The sequence below is a fragment of the Tachyglossus aculeatus genome, chromosome 2 (genome assembly GCF_015852505.1).
Source record: "Tachyglossus aculeatus isolate mTacAcu1 chromosome 2, mTacAcu1.pri, whole genome shotgun sequence".
NCBI lineage: Eukaryota > Metazoa > Chordata > Mammalia > Monotremata > Tachyglossidae > Tachyglossus > Tachyglossus aculeatus.
In genome coordinates, this window is record NC_052067.1 from 138691695 (window position 1) to 138714885 (window position 23191).

At 51.9% G+C, this 23191-nt stretch overlaps 1 protein-coding gene across 1 annotated transcript in view; it reads right to left on the reverse strand.

Moving 5' to 3' along the window:
- Positions 1-1067: 1067 nt before the first annotated feature.
- The window catches only part of CLPB (caseinolytic mitochondrial matrix peptidase chaperone subunit B), a 144881-nt gene continuing 122757 nt past the window's right edge, over positions 1068-23191 (reverse strand). The window contains exons 11-17 of the mRNA XM_038765061.1: positions 17668-17712; positions 16991-17152; positions 7996-8152; positions 5304-5377; positions 4900-5019; positions 4590-4694; positions 1068-1418 (exon numbers count right to left, since the gene is read on the reverse strand). Coding sequence (XP_038620989.1) covers positions 1164-1418; positions 4590-4694; positions 4900-5019; positions 5304-5377; positions 7996-8152; positions 16991-17152; positions 17668-17712 — 918 coding nt within the window. The 3' untranslated portion in view covers positions 1068-1163. The remainder of the gene's footprint in view (positions 1419-4589; positions 4695-4899; positions 5020-5303; positions 5378-7995; positions 8153-16990; positions 17153-17667; positions 17713-23191) is intronic.

The following is a 23191-nucleotide window of genomic DNA, read 5'->3' on the forward strand; positions in this document are numbered from 1 at the left end:
TGCCATTATTATTGCACATAGTAAGCGCTTAGTAAATGCCATTATTATTATTAATGTCATCCACTGAAGGCAGGGGCAGCTCCCAGGGCAGCGGGGGTATGTGCATGTCCGTGACCCATCTTTCCCATCAGACTGCCAGCCAGCCTCTTGAGGGCTGAGGAAGCTGAATGAGAGAGGACCGGGCAGAGGTTCACTCTCATCCACAAGGTCTGCTGCTGGAGGGAGCAGGGGATGGTGTTTATTCTGTGGGCTTGAGGGTGACAGCCTCCCCTCCACGTCACAGCAGTGACACAAAATGTGCAGGTCTCGGCTGGGTTCTCTCCCTGCAGCAGCCAAGCAGCCGGGGAGTCTGGCTCCGACTTCCTCCTCAGCCAGCGGTCCGTCTGTCCGCCCACACACCCATTTGTCCCCCCCAACCCCCTGCGTGATGTCTCTGTCTGTCCTCCGGGCCCGAGGTCTCCCTGACCCTGGCGTCATCTTCCCACCACCCGTGCCCACCTCCCGCCCTTGGGCTGCTGCCCCATTTTGGCTCGTACCAGAGGGGTCTTGGGTGGCGTGCCCGTAGAGGTTTTGGGTCCTTGGTGATGGGGTGGGGGATGGCAGTGAGAGGCTGGTGGCTGCTAGTTCCTAGATTTCCTGCTTTCCTGGCAGAATGGCTTGTTGCAGGGAGTCAGGCTGCAGTGGGAGCTAGGTGGGGGCTATTCGTGGTATCCCTCCACCCATCCACCCACTCAACCACCCGTGGGCACGGCCTCAGAGGCCCACTTTCCACCCGGGTCTGGTGTGGAGGTCAGGGGCACCTGCACTCCCAGTTGAGGGGTACCGGTGGCCGGACTCTTCCCCCGGGCAGGAGTGGCTGAGTGGTTGGGGACTCTGACCAGGATGGGGTCAAAGGGGCCTACTATGGGGGTTAGTGTCTGCTCCCCTGACCTGGGGCAGGGAGGTGAATCCCCCCTGTGGTAATTCGGCCCAATCTGTTTTTCCTCCACCCCCTTCTTCCCCTTGCCCCCGCCTCCCCCTCCTCCCTCCGTGGGTCCAAGCTGGCAGAGATGCTGCAGGGGCCTTTCTCTGCGTGGATGCTCAGTGTTTATTATGTGCTACCTGGCACTGACCGGCCGGCTGGGGGTGGGGGTGGCATGGCGTGGCCCACCCCGTGCCTGGCCCTACAGGGTGGAGAAGGACACCCTGTCGGGGGTGGGCAGGGGCCCCCGGATGTCCAGTTTGCGGCCCTTGCTGTTCTTGTCGACGATCTCCAGCCGCAGCGTGGGGGTCTTCCTCTCTTGCGAGGGGGCGGGCTGGTCCTGGGCCTTGAGGAGCTGCTTGTCTGAGTCCTCGACGGTGATGCGCAGCGTGCAGCCTCCCGGCAGCAGGTCTTGCTCGTAGGCGGCCGCCAACTGGTTCACCACGCGCCGCTCCACCTGCCCCGGGGAAGAGCCGCATTCTCAGTCATTGTGGGCCTCCCACCACGGTCCCACCTGAGTGAGGGCTCCCTCCAATCCCCGAGCAACGCCTGCCATCTCCGGAAAGCCTTCCCAGATTGACCCAGCTCACCCCACAGTACCCTCTCGGTGGTCCGGGGTGGCCCGGGGGTGGGCTCTCGGTCCACCAGACCCTCCGGTCCTTGCTGCTCAGACCACCCTGACCCATCTGCCCTAAAGGCCCTCTGGGAATGCAGGGAGAAGCGGCAAGGGCTGTGGAGTTGGAAAGGGTGGGAAGCAACTCCCCTCTTATGATTCTATTTATTTTATTTTGTTAATATGTTTTGTTTTGTTGTCTGTCTCCCCCTTCTAGACTGTGAGCCTGCTGTTGGGTAGAGACCATCTCCATATGTTGCCAACTTGGACTTCCCAAGCGCTTAGTACAGTGCTCTGCACACAGTGAGCACTCAATAAATACGAATGATTGAATGACAGGCAGGCCCGGGTTTGAGATTTATCCTCACACCTCTTGTCATTGGGGAACCCAGTTAGCAAGTGGGTCATAGGGTTTTAAATTCAGGAGAGGGAACTAACCCTCTCTCTCTTTTCCCTGTTTCTTTTCTTGCCTGCTGAAAGGCACTCTGATTCAGCCCTCTTTTCCCCAACTCCTCCCTTCTATGGTCTTGGATCTGTGACCGCCCCCCACACCACAGCACTTGTGCACATATCTTTAAATTTTATATTATAGATTACTTTTTTATTCATATTAATGTCTGCCTCCCCCCGTAGACTGTTAGCTCGTTTGCAGGGAATGGGTCTGCCTATTCTGTTGTACTCTCCGAAGTGCATAATACGGTGCTCTTGCACATGGTAAGTGCTCAATAAATACCACTGATCGGTTGATTGATTGAGGACATCCCCGCAGACTCTGTGAAAGGAACCCTGCTTGGCCACTTTCGCAGCTTGTGTGGCTGAACACCCATAGACAAGCACACCCCTGGACAGTACCATTTGGGCCTAGCTGATTTGTTTCTACCTTTCTCGCTCTTTCTCTTTCTTTCGCTCCTTTCTTCCTCTCTCCTCCCTTCTCTTTTCTTCTTTTCTTTCCTTCCTTTCTCTGTTCCTTTCCTTCCTTCTTTTCTTTCTCTTTCCCTTCTCTCTCTCTCTCTCTCCCCCCACCCTGAGTTTCTCCCCAACCCCTGAGCACATCCAAGGCCTGAGCGTTTGGGAAGCTCAGCTTCTCCACAATCAACTAACCAGCTCCACTGCATGGAGGGAAACTGCAATCCTTAATTGGAAATCTGGGGAAAGCAGTGTGGCCTTGTGTGAGCCCCTTCCTTCCACTCCTCCTCGTCCCCCTCTCCATTCCCCCCATCTTACCTCCTTCCCTTCCCCACAGCACCTGTATATATGTATATATGTTTGTACCTATTTATTACTCTATTTATTTGTTTATTTATTTTACTTGTACATATCTATTCTATTTATTTTATTTTGTTAGTATGTTTGGTTTTGTTCTCTGTCTCCCCCTTTTAGACTGTGAGCCCACTGTTGGGTGGGGACTGTCTCTATATGTTGCCAATTTGTACTTCCCAAGCGCTTAGTACAGTGCTCTGCACATAGTAAGCGCTCAATAAATACGACTGATGATGATGATGATGATGAAAGAGCATGGGCCTGGGAGTTAGGAGACCTGGGTTCTCATCCCAGCCCTGACAGTCGTCTGCTGTGTGACTTCGGGCAAGTCACTTCACCAATCCGTGCCTCAGCTACCTCACCTATAAAATGGGGATTAAGACTGTGAGCCCTATGTGGACGAGGACTCTGTCCATCCTGATATTCATCTCAGTGCTTAGTACAGTGCCTGGCACGTAGTGAGTGCTTAACAAATACCATTCAAAAAAAAAAAAATCAAGGTTGAGGCATTTCCTACAACTTGGCAACCAGATGCTGTGAGTCTCCATGTCCCTGACAACCCCCAGATGGCCCATTCTGAGCCCACTGTTGGGTAGGGACTGTCTCTATATGTTGCCAACTTGTACTTCCCAAGCGCTTAGTACAGTGCTCTGCACACAGTAAGCGCTCAATAAATACGATTGATTGATTGATTGATTCTGGCTTGGGGTGAATAGGGGTGCATCACAAGCAATGCGGGGGGCCCCTCTGCAGCTCCCAGTCCCGCCAGCAGGGGGCGGGACTCCGAGGCCTCAGCTGCTCAATGCAGTGCGGTGCAGTGCGGTGCAGTGCTGTGCAGTGCGGTGCAGTGGCAGCCAGGCGGGCTCTGGGCCTCCGATCCATCGCAGGGTGAGAAAGGGTTGGGGGAAGAGTTTAGAAATCATGTCGGGCCCACCCCCCGGGTGGAAAATGGAGAGTTGTCGGAAAATCAACACCAGGGAAATCCTTAAACTCAAGGATGGGAAAGTCCTGGGGGCCTCTTCAGCCCCCTTCCTTTGGAGTCAGAAGTCATGGGTTCAAATCCCGGCTCCGCCAATTGTCAGCTGTGTGACTTTGGGCAAGTCACTTAATAATAATAATAATGATGATGGTATTTGTTAAGTGCTTACCATGTGCAAAGCACTGTTCTAAGCGCTGGGGAGGTTACAAGGTAATCAGGTTGTCCCACGGGGGGCTCACAGTTTTAATCCCCATTTTACAAATGAGGGAACTGAGGCCCAGAGAAGTTAAGTGACTTGCCCGAAGTCACACAGCTGATAGTTGGGGAGCCGGGGTTTGAACTCACGACCTCTGACTCCAAAGCCCGTGCTCTTTCTACTGAGCCACGCTGCTTCTCTTAACTGCTCTAGGCCTCAGTTCCCTCATCTGTACATGGGGATTAAGACGGTGAGCCCCCCGTGGGACAACCTGATCACCTTGTAACCTCCCCAGCGCTTAGAACAGTGCTTTGCACACAGTAAGCTCTTAACAAATGCCATCATTATTATTACTATTATTATTAGAGGCGCAATCGGGGGTGGGCCCTCACCAGTGAGCAGGAATATGGTCGGAGGGTATTCCTTCGATTCTGCGACAACTCCTGGAGGGTTGGGGTGTGACCCCCCCACTCCCCACCTCCACAGGGGGCCCCGCATCCTACTGAGGCTCAGTGGATGCCATCACGGCCCAGGCAGATGACCGCTCACTACCCAGCAGAAGGGGCCGGAGGGCACGCACCTCATGTTTGATGGAGCGGGCTCCGTAGTGCACATTGTAGCCATCCACCAAAACGTCCGCCACCTCCCGGTCCCACAGCAGTGTGATGTTGTGTCTCTGCTTGGCCTGTTGGGGAGGGAGTGGAAGGTGGGTTGCACACAGACCAACACACGGTAAGAAGTGCAGCAGGAATGAGGGACAGAGAGAACATCAAGGATTCAGCTCTGCCTCCAGGGATCTGTCCTATAGTTCCCTGGGTATCAAACCTTCCCGCATCCTCTACACCCCTCCCGTCCTGATCCGGCCCCCCGTTCTGCCCCGGGCCTCCTACCCTCTTGGCCCAGAAGTTGAGCTCCTTGTTGACCAGCTGGATGAGCTCTGAGTGGCAGAAGGGCAGGAAGTAGACAATTTCATTGATCCTGCCCAGAAACTCGTCCCGTCGGAAATGAGCCTGGTAGAGATGGGGAGAAGGAAGGGCGGGGGGGTCCCCGTTCTGTGAGGCACAGGACCAGTCCTCCCCACTCCCTCCACCCCAGGGGTTCAGCCCACTTCCCCCACAGCCCATCCGCAGCAGGCCCCCTGCTTCCCGGGCACAGCCCACCGGCCCCACTGGAGGGAGGGAGGGAAAGAGAGAGGGAGAGAGGGAGGGAGGGAGGGAGAGAGAGAAAAAGAGAGTGTGTCTGCGCAGGGCAGCCCGGGGGGACCTCTGGAAGACAGGCAGGAGTCAATGTGCACCTTCAGGATTGGGCGGATCACTGTCTCCTTGAAATTCTTTGAGATGGTGATTTTGTCGCTGTTCTGGACATCTCCTGGATAAAGGGAGGAGGAGGGAGCAGGGTCAAACTGGCAATAGGAGGGAGAGTCTTCCCGTCCCACCCTCCCACGAGAGTCTTCCCGTCCCATCCTCCCGCGTGGCAGACAATACAGTGCTGAAGGTTAGCGTGGGGGTGTTTGTGTGCATACATATGCGTGCATACGGGTGCACTGCACCGTGTGCAGTGCTTACAACAGGCTTTGCACATAGTAAGCGCTTAATAAATGCCATCATTATTGTTATTGTAGAGCATGGGCCTGAAAGTCAGAAGCACTAGGGTTCTAATCCTGGCTCCTCTACTTGTCTGCTGTGTGACCTTGGGCAAATCAATTCTCTGGGCCTCAGTTACCTCATCTGTAAAATGAGGCTTAAGACTCTGAGCCCCCAGGTGGGACAGGGACCGTGCCCAACCTGATTAACTCGTATCTACCCCAGTATTTAGAACAGTGCTTGACACATAGTAAGCACTTAACAGATACCATCATTCGTCTTGTAGGTGTGTGCACATGTGTGTGGGTGTGGTGCAAGACCCAGAAAAGATCGGACCATTATGACCGTCTCAGATTCATTCAATTGTATTTATTGAGTGCTTACTGTGTACACAGCACTGCACTAAGCAGTGCTAAGATGCTCTGAGAAGACTGTGAGACAAAGAAGCAACGGGAAAAACTGCCAAGCACCATAAATACCAAGCACACCTGCGTAACCAAGGAGAGGCCGTGTGTCTGCACAAGCATCCATGCGTGCTCAGTCTGGTCGGGATTGTGGGCTCCTCACCGGCCTTATCAACCCCACAGGCACCCGCAGACTCCACCGCGAGCCTTGTCTTGGGGCAGGAATGACAAAACACCCAGCGGCCCTCAGTTCCCTGGGGTAGGGGTCTTGAACAATCTCGGCTTCTGGGAATATCACGTTTTAGTAGCCCCTGATTCAGTGGGAATGAAAGGTTTAGGAAGTAGACAGTTTTGGAGAGGTCAACGGGGATAACCCATTTTTTTTTAGCTAAAATTCGTATGTTTTTGCTATGTCCCACAGCTACTAGCAAGCTCTTCACTCTGGCCATGTTTCGTGCTTCTGCACCTCTACAGTATTTAATACGGTAATATAATACAGAATACAAAGTTTTGCTCATGGCCTGGGGCCATCTGGGAGCTTAGCAACATCGTATCTCAGACCAAAACGCATCTCGACAATCATATCTTCCCATACCAAAGCTGGTTTAAATAATAATAATAATAAAAATGATAATAATTATGGTGCTTCTTAAGTGCTACTGTGTGCCAAGTACTGTTCCAGTGGTGGGGTAGTTACAAGTTAATCCAGCGCTTAGAACAGTGCTTTGCACATAGCAAGTGCTTAATAAATGCCATCATTATTATTATTATTATGCTGGACACAGTCCATGTCCGACATGGGGCTCACACTCTTAATCCCCATTTCCAGATGAGGTAACTGAGACCCACAGAAGTGAAGTGGCTTGCCCAAGGTCATACAGCAGACAAGAGGCAGAGGCAGGATTAGAACTCAGGTCTGACTCCCAAGCCTGTGCTCTAGCCACTAAGCCACACTGCCTCTCACCAACTTGAGGACTGGAATATAACACAACAGATTAATGTCCCGGAAAGAACATTCCCCATGCCTTCTGTTGTGCTACATCCAAACCAGGAAATGAAGACATAATAATAATTCTGGTATTTGTTATGTGCTTACTTTGTGCCAGGCCCTCTATTAAGCAAATCAGGTTGGACACAGTCCCTGTCCCACGTGGGACATGTGTTCTAGCAGAATTTTGTGTGCGCGCGCGTGTGTGTGTGTGTTTGAGATCATCATCATCATCATCACTTATCAACATTCTTGAGCTGTGGGTCTGTATGAGGGTGTGGGGGCGGGTTTTGTGTATATATGTGTTTTTGTGCACATGTCCTGTCTGTCCCACCACTCTGTCAGTCCCTGGAAGGCAGGGATTTTGTCTTCTCCTCCTTCTGCCCCCAAGTCTGGGCCCACACCCACTGGGCCTTGCTGCCTCACTGGAAGGAAAGAGAACTAATACCCAGCAAGTCCCAGAGGAGGGGCGAAAGTCAGGCAGGGGGTTGGGGGGGAAGGGAAGAAGACGTCTGGTTGCCCTTGTGGCACCATCCCCAAGGAAGTGGAGGCCACTGAAGGAGTCAGGACGCAATGTTTCACCAAGGAGCAGGCTGGGCTGCTGCCTTGGTTTCCACGGTGCTTGAGATGGGAGTGCCCTCCCTCTCCTCAGCGGAGAACACAGACTTGAGGGAGACCAAGGTAGGACTCACTCGATTCGGCCTTTCTCAAGGGCATAAGATCATTCTATGGTCAACTCTCAATGACCCGCACCAGGGAAGGGGTCAGAAGAGCAGCCAATTCTCACAACAGATGATGCCACACAGCGCAAGTGAAAGCACCTGGAGGGCAGAGCCCAGGCTAGGCGTGATGGATGGGGGTAGCATGGAGGGAGAAGACACAGTCTGGGTCCTTGAGAGGCTGATGGGGAAGACAGGACACACACACATCCACCCACAGTACAGGGCATCTTCCTCAGAACCCAAATCCTGGATGGCCCGTCCAGCCCCATCCCATGCCCCACCCCAGCACCTAGGTTCTCGGCAATCCTGTTGCGGCTCAGCTCCAGAGCTTCCTGCCGGAGCTGCAGGGCGTGCTGAGCGATCTCGTCGCTGGCCACGTTGGACGTCATGATGAAGATGGCATCCTTGCAGTCGATGGTCTTCCCCTTCCCATCGGTCAACCTGCCCTGCAACGGACAAACAGACTGTCAGGGTTGGAGGCGACGGGCTGGGACCTCTGCCCTCGTGAAAAAATACAGCAGCCTGGGATCGGAGCGACAACTGAGCGACTGAAACTGGAGGGCGGCAGGGCTTCCCTACTTCACTCAGACTTGAAGGTGAGGCTGTGGTTGAAGCTGGTCACCCTGGTCGACTGTCACCTACCCGCCCCAGGCAGGAGAGAGTGGAGCAAATAACGTCATGAGCGGATCATGCGAAATAGGAGAGGGGGCCAGGCAGTCTGGAAGATCCGTTTTGGGCTGGGGATTCCCAAATTTTGCAGTTGCCCAAGATGATCAGGCAGGGAGGGACTTGGGAATCGGGCTTGGAGAGATAAGGACGGAAGCCGGCACTCAGGCTAAGGAAGGCACTGTGACCCCAGACGGACTGGCTTTGGCCACGGGCGTGGGTGTCATCGTTCCTCTCCGCCTCCTCCCAACTCCCCAGCCCCACTAAGGGACCTAGAGACACATGGGTGGGGTCCAAGGTTTGTACATGCCCTCTTCTTCTTCATCTGCCTCCTCCATAGACTAAGCTCTTGGGGGCAGGATCGTGCCTGCTCACTCTATTGTACTCGCTCAAGTGCTTGGTACAGTGCTCTGCACACAGAAGAAATAACTGATTGATTGGGAGGGGCTGGGCAAGTGCCGGGCCACCTGGATTGATGACAGGAGCCACAGAAGGCCAGAGGTTTCACCTGGGGGCCGGCCCGGGGGGAATTGGGCTCAGGCAGGTTGGAGGGAGGGTGGGGGAGAGAGCCGCTGTATCTGGAGGCTTTTGGAAAGTGGGTTTCCAGGGATCTCTCCGGGACCCCCGAAGCCTCCGCCGAGCCTAGAGCGGGGACCTTTCTTGGGCAATCAAATAAAAAAAAAACAGACGCCTGCGTCCCCAGGCGATCGCGGCCCCGGCTCAGACAGCCACCCGGCGCACGCGACGACACAAATCCTGCTTGGGTGCTTGAGATTAACATTTAGGTTATTGCCCTGTCAAACGTGCGCTTCAGGAATTGATTTCACATTTAGCCGCTGCAGCAATGATCTATGCAAGGAAAAATTGCGTTATTAATCCTGAAAAGAAAAAAAGGGAAAGTTTTATGAGCAACACACGGCAGAGTTTGTTTCCTCGGAGGGTGGGCTGAGGTTGGTTGGGGCGGGCCGCCCGGCGGGGGCCCGAGAGAGACCATCAATAACCCTTTCCTGGTTGCAGCTCGCCCAGAGAGGGGCTGGCTGGTCCCTCTGCCTACCCACCATTGCAGGGGCAGCCGTGTGTGGTGGTCCTGGGACCCTCCGTCCATTCCGGGGCAGGGCAGTTCTAGCAGCGAGATGGGCTAGAGGAGGGTGATGGGGCCAGTCCTCCCCCCTCCTGGCTCCCACCCATCTCTTCCTAGAATCTGCAACTTCCCTCTGCCTCTCCCTCCTCCTCCCCGAGGCTTCCCTGGCTACTGACCAGCCTCTTCTATCCAATCTGGCGGCACCTTCCCAGACCCACCTCTTTCCCAGCAAAACCCTGGTGCTGACTCCACCTGTCCAGGAGAATGTGGGACATCTGGGGGTCTGCCTTATCTTTCCAGAAGCAGCATGGCATAGTGGATAGTGCACGGGCCTTGGAGTAAGAGGTCATAGGTTCTAATCCCAGCTCCGCCACTTGCCTGCTGTGTGATCTTGGGCAAGTCACTTCACTTCTCTGGGCCTAAGTTACCTCAGCTGCAAAATGGGGATTGACTCTGTGAGCCCCAGGAGGGACAGGGGCTGTGTCCAAACTGACTTGCTTGTTTCCACCCCAGCACTAAGTGCAGTGCCTGGGACATAGTAATTGCTTAACCAATGCAATAATAATTATTATTATTACTCTCTCCCTACTGGGCCTTGGGCTCCTGGGTAATGAGTTGGATAGGCCATAACTCCCCTTTAACCAGTAGGTCAGGAGGGATGGTTTGGAGCTGAGGGGTGTTAAAAACAATGGGGGGAAACCCCCTGTTCCTTCCCCTTGCCCTCGTCCTCCCTCCCTCCCCCTTAACATCTGACACATGACCACTGTCACCATCTTCAAAGCCCTACTCAAATCACATCTCCTCCAAGAGGTCTTCCCTGACCTTCCCCGCACTTCCCCATTTATTCATCCTCCTCTCGGTATCAATCAGTCAGTCATACCTATGGAACATTTACTGTGTGTAGAGCACTGTACTATGCGCTTGGGAGAGCACAATATGACAGAATTGGTAGAAACGTTCCCTATTGCCTAGGCATTTGGGTCTGTACCCCTTAGGCACTTTGATACTCACCCCACCTCCAGCCCCACAGAATTTTTGTACATACCCTTATACTCCACTCTTTCCCTTCTCTGAAATTTATTTTAAGGTCTGACTCCCCTACTAGACCATAAGCTCCTTCAAGGCAGGGATCCTATTTACCAATTCTATTATATTGTATTGCCCTTTCCCAAGCGCTTAGTACCCTGACTGAATGAATGATTGACTGATTGACTCAAAGGACATTAGCATCTTCCTGGTGATGGGCAGCGTGGTTTAGTGGAAACAGCAAGGGCTTGGGAGTCAGAGGTCGTGGGTTCTAATCCCAACTCCACCACTTGTCAGCTGTGTGACTTCGGGCAAGTCACTTTACTTCTCTGGGCCTCAGTTCCCTCATCTGTAAAATGGGCATTATGACTGTGAGCCCCATGTAATAGCATAGAAAGCCCTTAACAAATACTATCAGTATTATTATTATTATTATTATTATATTGGTTTTCAGCACCAGTACAATCCTAGCCAGGAATGGTAGCTCCCTCTGGGTATGGCATGTATCTAGCAACTTTGTTTTTGAACTCTCCCTAGTGCTTAGTACAGAGCTCTGCACCCACTAAGCACTCAATAATAATAATAACAATAATAATAACAATAATCTTGGCATTTGTTAAGTGCTTACTATGTGCCAAGCACTGTTCTAAGCACTGGGGTAGATACAAAGTTACCAGGTTCTCCCACCTGGGGCTCACAGACTTCATCCCCATTTTACAGATGAGGGCACTGAAGAACAGAGAAATTAAGTGACTTGCCTAAGGTCACACAACTTTGGGCAATAATAAATACCAATAAATAAATACCATCGATGATGATGATGGGTGATTAGGTGGGATGGACATAGAGGGGGTGGAGCTTCGAAAAAGCAGCATATTGAGAGGACATGAGGGGAAGGGGGAGGAGGAGGAGGAAAGGGGGAAGGAAGAGGAAGGCACTCTTTTCTGTGCTGCTGTATTTCCGCCTCCTCCTCCAACCTCTTCCTTCTCCTTCACCAGACGCTACTTCTGCTGCCACTTTTGGGGTTGCCCTGGCTCTGGGTCCTGGAGCCCCAGGAAAAGGACCTCCTGCCCAGGAAGCCTGGGGGAGGGCTGGAACTACAAAAGAGATGGACAACCTCACAGGGCTGCTGCCTGGCCAAAGCCCATGGGGTGGCCCGGGTCCACAACTGGCTGATCTTGACCGGGCAGCCCGGCAAGACTCACGCTACATCCCCTTTGGGTCCTCGTCCCCAGTGGATCTCCGGCAAGGCTGCTGGCTCTCGGGTGGGTCCGAGGGATAGAGGTAGGCAGGAAGAGGTTCCTGCTCTCGAGGCTCGGGAATCGGGGGGGAAAGGGTTTGGTCAACCCTGGGGATGGAGAGGAAAGCAGCTGTGGCCATGCCATTCTCCTCCTCTTGCCGGGGGTGGGTGGGTGACAGTTGAGGCAGCCTCCTTGGCTTTGCCTCCAGTCCCCTTCCAGCTCCCAGGAAGTTGGGCAGGGTGCAAGTTACCGTTGCCCACCCTGCCCAGAGCACCACTGGGGATACCATGGTGCCAGCTGTCCGTGTGGAGGTTACCTCTCCGGGAGTAGGTCCCCTTTCAGCTCTCAGGCCGCTGTGCTAATCAATCAGCCAATCAATCAATGATACTTATTGAGCACTTACTGTATGCACAGCACTGTGCTAAGTTCTTGGGACACAGCCCAACATCACAGAGTGGGTAGATACAATCCCTATCCACAAGGTACTTCCCAAGCGCTTAGTACAGTGCTCTGCACACAGTAAGCGCTCAATAAATATGACTGAATGAATGAAGGAGTTTACAGTCTACAGGGGGAGACAGACATTAAAATAGATTACGAATAGGAGAAATAGAGTATAAGAATATTTACAAAAGTGCTTTGGGGCTGGGGTGAGTACCACAATGCTTACAGGGTACACGGCCAAATTCATAGTTGACGCAGACGGGAGGGCGTAAGGGAAATACAGAGCTCAGTCAGGGATAGCATCTTGGAGGAGATTGATTTTGAGGAGGATTTTGAAGGAGGGGAGAGCGCTGGACTATTGGATATGACGGGCAAGGGAGTTTCAGGCCAGGGGAGGAACGTGGACAAGGGGTCGGTAGCAGGAACAGATGAGAATGAGGTACATAGAATATATTGATGTTAAAGGAGTGGAATGTGCGGGCTGGGTTGTAGTTGTATCAGTGAGGATAAGTAGCAGGGAGAGAGCTGACTGAGTGCCTTAAAAACTGACGGTGAAGATTTTGTTTGATGCAGAAGCAGTGTTGCCTAGTGGATAGAGCAAGGGCCCGGGAGTCGGAAGGACCTGGGTTCTAATTCTGGCGCTGCCCCTTGTCTGCTGTGTGACCTTGGGCATGTCACTTTACATCTCAGAGCCTCAGTTATCTCAACTGTGAAATGGAGATTAAGTCTATGAGCCCCATGTGGGACATGGACAGTGTCCAACTTGATGACTTTGCATCTATGCCAGTGCTTAGTACAACGCCTGGAACATAGTAAACACTTAACGAATACCACTGAAAAAAAGAAGCGACCATTGGAGGTTTTTGAAGGAAGGGGAGATGTGGACTGAACGGTTTTTTCAGAAAAATAATCTGGGCCATAGAGTGAAGTATGCACTGAAGAGGGGAGAGACGGGATGCAGGAAGGACATTGACGAGACTGATACGTTTGTCAAGGGGGGAAATTCATTCCCGTTATTGGCAGGGACCATCTCTATATGCTGCCAACTTGTACTTCCCAAGCGCTTGGTACAGTGCTCTGCACACGGTAAGCGCTCAATAAATATGATTGAATGAATGAATGACTGTGTGCTTGGATAAGCAAGGCAACAGTTGGGATGGAGAGGAAAAGGTGGATTCTAGAGATATTGTGAAGGTAAAATTGATAGGGTTTGGGACAGATTGAATCTGTGGGTTGAATGAGAGATGAGTCAAGGATAATGTCAGGGTTATGGGCTGGTGAGGCAGGGAGGATGGAGGACAGGAAAGTCAAGGGGAGGACAGGGTCTGGGTGGGAAGATGAAAAGTTCTGTTTTGGACATGTTAAGTTTGAAGTGTTGGTGGAACATCCGAGTAGGGAAGTAGTGTGGCCTAGTGGAAAGAGCCAGGGCCCGGGAGTGAGAAGATCAGGGTTCTGATCCTGGTTCTGCCACTTGTCTGCTGTGTGACCTTGGGTAAGTCATTTAACTTTTCTGTGCCTCAGTCACCTCATCTGTAAAATGGAGGACTGTTAGACCTATGTGGGACAGACTGTGTCCAACCTGATTAGCTTGTGTCTGTCCCAGTGTTTAGTACAGTGCCTGGCACATAATAAGCACCTAACAAACACCATTGAAAAAAAAGGAGGTCCTGAAGGCAGGAGAAAATGGAAGGCTGCAGAAAAAGAAGGAGTTTAGGGCTGGAGATGAAGATCTGGGAAATATCTGCATAGAGATGGTAGTTGAGGTCATGGGAGCGAATGAGTTCTCCACGGGAGTGGGTGTGATGGAGAATAGAAGGGGGCCCAGAATTGAAACATGAGGGTCCCCCACAGTTAAGGGAAGGAGGTATAGGAGGAGCCCATTAAAGAGAGTGAGGAGTGGCCAGAAAGCTAGGAGAATAATAATAATAATAATGATGGCATTTGTTAAGCGCTTACTATGTGCAAAGCACTGTTCTAAGCACTGGAGGGGATACAAGATGATCAGGTTGTCCCATGTGGGGCTCACAGTCAATCCCGATTTTACAAATGAGGTAACTGTGGCTCAGAGAAGTTAAGTGACTTGCCCATCAGAGAATGAGGAGAGGACAGTGTCAGCGAAGCCACAGTTAGTTTTCCCAGGAGAAGGGGGTGGTCGACATTGGGGAAAGCAACGGAAAGGTCTGGGAGGATTAGGGCAGGGCAGTAGCCACTGGATTTGGCAAGAAGGAAGTCGCTAGTGGCCTTAAAGAAGGTCGTTTTTGTGGAGTGGAGGGGGTGGAAGCCAGACTGCAGGGCGTCGAGGAGGGAGCTGGAGGAGTGGAAATGGAGGCAGCCGGGAGGTCAAGGGAGGGTTTCTTTAGGAGATAGGGGAGACCTGGGCATGCTTCAAAGCAGTGGGAAAGGAGGAGCTAATAGAAGAGAGAGGGAGGGGATAGGCAGAGATAATCTAGAACAAGGGAGAACATTATAAATACAAGGAGAGCTCGTCCACTCGAAATAGGGAGAGAGGAACTGCTCCAAGGATATGGGTGTAAGGGGGAGGTGGACACTGGATCCAGCCACCATTTTGGTGAAAGCTGGCACAGCATGGAAGGTTAGAGAAAGGACAGCTGGGAAGAGTTGGGAAATCAGCCAAGGATAATCCAAGGGGATAAACCACGCGTGGACCACGGAGAAACACCCTGCAATTAAACAGCCTTGCCGTTGGCCCAGTGGGAAAAATAGGCTACTAGAGGCCTGGGTTCTCTTTTTGGCTCTAAGTAGGTGGAAGCCCGCAGGGGCTCCGCCATCAGCATTGTGAGTTTCTAAGCACTGACCCACCCACGGGGTTCCTTGACGTGGAGAGGCCCAGCGGGAATCATGAAAAATAGCTGGCTAACGTGACTGGTGCCTAAGAGTCCAGGGGCTACCTTGTCTGTTGGGCTCAAGGGCTTCGGGCCATTATCGGCCCTCTGCTGAGGTGCTCTGTCCACAGATGAGAAGCAGAGAAGCAGCGTGGCCTAGTGGATAGAGCATGGGCCCGGGAATCACAAGGACTTGAGCTTTAATCCCGGCAGTTCCACTTGTCTGCTGTGTGACCTTGGGTGGGTCACTTTGCTTCTCTATGCCTCAGTTTACCTCATCTATAAAATGGGGATTAAGATTATGAGCCCCATATGGGGCGGGGATTGTGTCCAACCCCATTAGCTTGTATCTACCCCAGTGCTTAGAACATAATAGATGCTTAACAAATACCACAAGGAAAAAAAAAAGATGGATCCTGCAGATGGCAGTCCCCCAGCATGCTGCACCCCCATCCCACCAAGTCAGTGGAAGCTCCCCGGACCCCAGCGGGGACACACCTAACCTCTGGGACCACAGAATGAGGGTGACCCTGGGTAAACCCCAATGACCAACATCAGTCCCTCTGTGCAGGTTCTAACCAGGGCTCACCCATCCTTACACGGGAAGGGAAACTGCCTGTTTACTTGTTTTGTTGTCTGTCTCCCCCTTCTAGACTCTAAGCCTGTTGTTGGGTAGGGATTGTCTCTATCTGTTGCTGAATTGTACTTTCCAAGCGCTTAGTACAGTGCTCTGCACACAGTAAGCGCTCAATAAATATGATTGAATGAATGAATGAATGAAACTTCATTGATTTGGTAACTGGGCCGAACCCAGAATACCCTCCAGTCTACGGGAAAGTTGGCCCACGGCAACTCCACAATGGGAAGCTTTCAGAGATGCAACAGGGCCAAGTAGGAAGACCCCGGGCCTGGGAGCCAGAAGACCTGGGTGCTAATCTCAGTTCCCCTCCTTTCCTGTTCTGTGATCTTATAATAATAATAATGATGATGGCATCTGTTAAGCGCTTACTATGTGCAAAGCACTGTTCGAAGCACTGGGGAGGGTACAAGGTAATCAGGTTGTCCCACCTGGGGCTCACAGTCTTCACTTCCATTTTCCAGATGAGGTCACTGAGGCCCAGAGAAGTGAAGTGACTTGCCCAAAGTCACACAACTGACAACTGGCGGAGCTGGGATTTGAACTCATGACCTCTGACTCCAAAGCCCGGGCTCTTTCCACTGAGTCACGACCTTGGGCAAGTCGCTTCACTTGTTTGAGTCTCAGTTTCCTCATCTGCAAAATGGGGATTCAGTACCTTTTGTTCCTCCCTCTTGGACTGTGAGCCCCAGGTAGGACAGGGACTGTGTCTGACCCTCTGATAGTATCTACACCAGAGCTCAGTTCAGTGCTTGACCCATAGTAAGTGCTTAGCAGAAACACTTAATCATTGTGTCCCCCTCTCCACCCTCGTCCCCCTCTCCATCCTCCCCATTTTACCTCCTTCCCTTCCCCACTGCACCTGTATATATGTATATAAGTTTGTACATATTTGTTACTCTATTTATTTATTTAACTTGTACATATCTATTCTATTTATTTTATTTTGTTAGTATGTTTGGTTTTGTTCTCTGTCTCCCCCTTTTAGACTGTGAGCCCACTGTTGGGTAGGGACTGTCTCTATATGTTGCCAACTTGTACTTCCCAAGCGCTTAGTACAGTGCTCTGCACACAGTAAGCACTCAATAAATATGATTGATGATGATGATGATTATGAAGTGAGCCTTACAGGACTGTACAGCCATTTCACCGCTTTTCTAGAATCCAGAATCCATGGAACAGTGCTTGGCACATCTAAGCGCTTAACAAATACCATCATTATTATCATGGAACAGCCCGGCTTGGTTGCCATGGCCGAGGCAGGCGTATTTTAGCTGCAAAGCAGCGTGGCTATGGCGTGACTTCCGACCCCGGGCCCTCCTGTTCTGGGCCAGCCCCTTCCTGACCTCATCAAACAGCTGCAGCATGATGGTGAGGACGTCAGGGTGGGCTTTGTCCACCTCATCGAAGAGCACCACGGCGTTGGGGCACTGCTTCAGCTTCTTGGTCAGCTGGCCGCCTTCATCGTGGCCGATGTAGCCCGGGGGGGAGCCGATGAACTTGGCCACCTGCAGAAAGGAGGATCATAGGATAGTAACAGAGGGAAGCAAGGGAAGGAGGGAGCTGTGTAAAGGGGCAGCACCCGTGTCATCATCACCGCGGGTAACTGAGCCTCCCCGATGGCCAGATTTCTGGATGGAAATTTCCATGTCAAACCCGGGGCTTTCCAGAGCTGGTTCCTGGCAGGAACTCTGAGACATAAAGATGGGTTCAGTCACAAGGAAACATCTCAGAATGGAACCCCAAATCACCTTTATAAAAAGAACAGTGAGAGAGTGACAAACAGAAAGAGGCAGATGGGGAGAGACAGAGGGAGTGAGGCAGACAGAGAGGGACACGGATGCAGAGGGGGGCTGTGAGACAGCTGAAGAGAGAGAGAGAGAGGGTGAAGCAGATGAAGAGAGACACAGGGAGAAAGGCAGAGAGAGAGGCCAGGCAGCTGGGAAATGTCACTCCACTCACCTGAATTTCTAATTTGATTCAGATTCCTGCTCCCACACGCCCGGCTGATTGATTTACTCACCTCGTGCCTTTCCTGGAACTCGGACATGTCCAGTCGGATGAAGCCCTGCGGAGAAATGAGCCAAGATGAAGCATGTGGACGGCAGCGGGCCCGATGTGCCCAAACGGGGGGGTCAGAGCCCGCTGGGAAGGTGAAGAGAGAGGAGCTGGCATCCCGTCAGATGGCAGGGAGAACTCGGCCCACCGGAGGGTTTGCAGTTCATTTCATTCGGTCGTATTTATTGAGTGCTTACTGGGTGCAAAGCACTGTACTAACAGCTTGGGAGAGTACAATAAAACAACAAACATACACATCCCCGCTCACAGCGAGCTCAGAGTCTAGAGGAGGAGATAGTTGGGGGGTCAGGGTGGAGGCTCCCTCTCCCTGGCTCTTCTCCGCCCCTCTGGGCTCGGTAGGGGCGGGGATGGGCACTGTCCATCTAGGACCTGGCTAGCCCCAAGTGCCCATGACACTCTGGTTGGGCACACATCGCTAAAGGTGGAAAGACATCGCAGGTCTGCGTGTCTCCCGTCGGGGCTCGGACCCCGTCCCCGTTCCACCTCTCCCCGGCCTGGGCTGACATCGATGGTCATTCTTTCATTCAATTGTATTTATTGAGCGCTTACTGTGTGCAGAGCACTGTACTAAGTGCTTGGGAAGTACAATTCGGCAACAAACAACGAAACAAAACAAGGAGACAGGCATCAATACCATCAAAATAGATAAACAGAATTACAGATATATACATATATATACATCATTAATAAAATGGAGTAATAAATATGTACAAATATACACAAGTGCTGTGGGGCAGGGAAGGGGGTAGAGCAGAGGGAGGGAGTAGGGGCGATGGGGAGGGGAGGAGGAGCAGAGGATAAAAGGGGGCTTAGTCTGGGAAGGTCTCCTGGAGGAAGTGAGCTCTCAGTAGGGGTTTTGAAGTGGGGAAGAGAGCTAGTTTGGCAGATGTGAGGAGGGAGGGCATTCCAAGCGACAGGTAGGACGTGGGCTAGGGGTTGATCTCGGGACAGGCAAGAATGTGGCACGGTGAGGAGGTCAGCAGCAGAGGAGTGAAGTGTGCGGTCTGGGATGTAGAAGGAGAGAAGGGAGGTGAGGGTAAGATGATGGAGAGCTTTGAAGCCAATAGCGAGGAGTTTTTGCTTCATGTGAAGGTTGATAGGCAATCACTGGAGATTTTTGAGGAAGGGGGTGTCATGCTCAGAGCGTTTCTATGGTCCTCCTGAGGAGAAGTCGTGGGCCCGCGTGTTTCTATGCTGGCCCTGCTCCAGAGGGCAGATCTCCTGGAGCTCCTTCTGCACAGAGCTGGTACATCAAACTGCGGGAGCAGACGAGCTCCCTAAGCGGGCGGTGAAGATGGAGGAGATAAGGGGATCCAGAACTGAGCCTTGAGGGACACCCACGGCTCGGGGGTGGAAGGTGGAGAAGCAGCGTGGCTCAGTGGAAACAGCCCAGGCTTTGGAGTTAGAGGTCATGGTTTCAAATCCCGGCTCCGCCAATTGTCAGCTGTGTGACTTTGGGCAAGTCACTTCCTTTCTGCAAGTCCCTTCACTTCTCTGGGCCTCAATTACCTCATTTGTAAAATGGGGATTAAGTCTGTGAGCCCCCCGTAGGACAACCTGATCACCTTGTAACCTCCCCAGTACTTGGAACAGTGCTTTGTACATAGTAAGTGCTTAATAAATGCCATCATTATTATTATTGTAAGGCAGGGGAGAGGCCTGTGGAAGAGCCTCAGAAGGAGGAGGGAAAGGGAGAGGGAGAGGGAGAGGGAGAGGGAGAGGGAGAGGGAGAGGGAGAGGGAGAGGGAGAGGGAGAGGGAGAGGGAGAGGGAGGGGGAGAGGGAGAGGGAGAGGGAGAGGGAGAGAGAGAGAGAGAGAGAGAGAGAGAGAGAGAGAGAGAGAGAGAGAGAGAAGGAGAACCAGGAGGGAACAGTGTCAATTCAGCATCAGTGAAGCCAAGGTTAAATGGTGTTTCCAGGAGAAAAGGGGACAAACCTGGGAGATAGAGCACTAACCCTGTGCCCCAGGCTCCACATAGGGGATTGGGGGCAGTCGGCCTTCTTTGGCCTGGACTTTCTCTTTTGTGACACGTGGACAATTACAGCGACCAGCCTGTGGGCCAACTCTGCACCCCACGGTTTTGTTTCAGGCGTCAGAAACGTTTCTAGGAGCCCTGTGGGTGCACCGTGAAGACCCGTTACCTGAGCATGCTCCGGCAGCCTCACCTGCTCTGGACTGCAAGCTCACTGTGGGCAGGGAACGGTTCTATCGACTGTTGCATTTTACTCTCTCAAGTGCTTGGTACAGTGCTCTGCAATGAGGGACTGGCTGATTACACCAGCCGGTCCCTGCCACCCACTGCAGGCCTCGCTCCTGTTCGTGCCCAGCCCACGGTTTCCTGAAGGGAGGGAAGTGAAGAAGCGGCTCTGCGGACCCCAGGTCCAGGTCTCAGGCTGGGATGTTCCTTGTTTGGGATGCTGCTGACCCTTTGGCTTCTATCTCTTCACTCCCTCTTCCTTCCCTGGTTTCAGACCAGATCCAAGGCAGCATTCAGATAGGGCCGGGGCCCTAATCCAACCACGGCTTGTCTCTAGATCCCGATCACTAACTGTGTTTGATAAACAGACTTCGTCCTGGGCACCAGGGTACTGGTCCAGATACAGAGAAACAAGGAGATTTCTCTGAAGCAGAAAGTCACCTAAAACCCACCCCAAGGGGATGGGTGGACGGGTCAGAGGGGGCCCTGAGGGGGCCGAGCTGGTCAGGTTGAAGCTGCTTGCCCGCTGGCTCCCCTCCGAGGGGTCAACGCTCAGCTCGCACAGACACACAGTCTTCCCCCCTTCAATCAGCCCTTAATATCCCAACCCCTGTATCAGCAAATCAGCAGATATTTTAATTCTCCTTAGAGCCCATATTAAGACATATTAAGACAGACCGGATAAGGGGATTATAATTCGTAATTCAATATTAACCTTTCTGACAGTATGAAAATTAAACCATCAAGGATTCTTCATCCCTAATCAGTCGGTTCCTGCCCGTAACTGCATCTGCCCTAATAGTCTCGATAGTTTATGACCCCTTTCCAGCATACTAATTGTTTCAGTTGCTGCCAAACTGATTAATTATGCCGAGGGACGGTGTGTATGTGTGTTTGTGTGTGTGTGTGTGTGTGTGCATCTGTGTATGTGTGTCTGTGTGCATGGACTTTAATATTAACATGACATACACCCTTTCTGAGTTCATTCAGTGTGAGTTCTCCTGAGGCGGAGACAGGAAGAGATCTGGGGCTGGAGAGGGTGGGGAAATGGGTTTTAACTTGGGAGTCCTGTTTGGAGTCCTGTTACTGGAGAGAGAGGAGGAGGAAGAGGAAGAGGAGGGGGAGGAAGAAGAGGAAAAGGAGAGGACAGACTATTCACAGTCAGGGCCGGCTGTGGGGCTGGAGGGTAAGGGAGCCCAACTCTGCCCAGGTGTGGATTCCCAAAGCTGGGCGGAGTGAGGTGGGAAGGGGTGAATTAATGACCCATATTTAGGGGCTGTGCTTTAGCCCCGGGAAGCACTGGTTCTCGTGGGACCCCAGGAAATGGAGACGCTTGAGGGAATCGGGGGCCGGTTGGAGTGGGGGGCAAAGGGGGAAAGTCAAGAGGCCTCCACTATCATCTTCTAGACTGTGAGCCCACTGTTGGGTAGGGACTGTCTCTATATGTTGCCAACTTGTACTTCCCAAGCACTTAGTACAGTGCTCTGCACACAGTAAGCGCTCAATAAATACGATTGATTGATTGATTGATCTTGTTTCTAAACCAGGTGCTCACCAGAGGCCTTCCCCTCCCTCTTCCTCCTTGGTTTAACGTCAGGGTTTCTGACCCCACCCTCTCTTGATGTCATGGCCTAATAATAATGATAACCGCATAACAGTATTTCTTAAGTGCTCACTATATGCCAGGAGCTGTACTAAGTGCTGGGGTGGATACAAGCAAATCGAGTTGGACACAGTTCCTGTCCCATCTGGGGCCCAGAGTCTCAATCCCCATTTTACAGATGAGGTAACTGAAGTACAGAGAAGTGAAGTGCCTTGCCCAAGGTCACACAGCAGACAAATGGCAGAGCTGGGGTTAGAACCCATGACCTTCTGACTCCTAGGCCTATGCCATGCTGCTTCTCAAGGGCACAAGACTGGGAATTAGAGGACCTGAGTTCTAATCCTGGCTCTGCCATCTGTCTGCTCTGCGACCATGGGCCAGTCACTTAACTCTCTGCACCTCCATTTCCTCACCTGCAAAACGGGTGTGTGTGTACCCTTTTCTTCCTTCCCTTTAGACTGTGAGCCTTACGTGGGACAGGGACTGTGTCCAATTTGAATATCTTGTATCAACCCAGAACTCAGCACGGTGCTTGACCCACAGAAAATACTTAACGAATACCACAATTATTATTATGCTCCATCACAGTCTCTTACTTGGCTCTTCTTCTGCCCCATAATGATGTAATAATAATAATGATAATTGTACAAGTGCTTGCTACGTGACAAGCACTGTACTAAGTGCTAAGGTATCCTGATAACCACTCCTGGGTTCTTTCCACTAGACCAGGTGGCCTTTCTAACTATGGTTATTATTAGTAATAATAATAATAATAATTGTGGTATTTGTTATTTTAGGATATAGTATAACAGATCAAACACACAGTTCCTGTCCCACATGGGGCTCACAGTCTATGAGGGAACACTGACAGGTATTGAATCCTCATTTTACAGGTGAGGGAACCGAGGCACAGAAAAGTTAACGCCTTACCCGAGGTCACACAGCTAGCATGTGGCAGAGCTGGGAATCCAGGACCTCTGCCTCTCAGGCCTGTGCTCTTTCCACCAGGCCACGATGCTTCTCTAATTCCCTCTCACTGCTTTCCGTCCCCTGACAATGGAGGGGTTTCTCCCTCATCTAGGCTCTTCTCACTTTACATTCACTCCCTCGGGCAGCTCATCTGCTCCCAAGGCTTTGACTACCACCACTAGGCAGATGATCCCTAATCTCCCTCTCCGGCTTTGACCTCTCTTCTCTGCAGTCTCGCATTTCCTCCAGCCTCCTGGAACCACCTCTACCTGAATATCCTGCCAGAACCTCAAGCATGGTGTATCCAAAACTGAACTCCTCTTCTTCCCTAAAAAATCCTCTCTTCACTGCAACTTCACCATCACTGTAGACAACATCAAACGATAACTCCTTAGCATCGGCTTTAAGGTGCACTCTCTCCTTCCTTACCTTGCTGATCTCCTAATGTAATTCAATTTAGACCGTGAGTCCCATGGCTCCCAGGGACTGTATCCAACCTGATGACCTTGTATCTACTCCAGTGCTAAAAACAGTGTTTCACACATAGTAAGCTCTTCACAAATACCATTAAACAAATAAATCCATACACTTCGCTTCTCTAACACCAACCGCCTTTCTGTACCTCGAGCTAATCTACCCTGCAGCTGATTCCATCCCACTGACCTGGATCTCCCTTCCCCTTCATATCCAACAGACCAC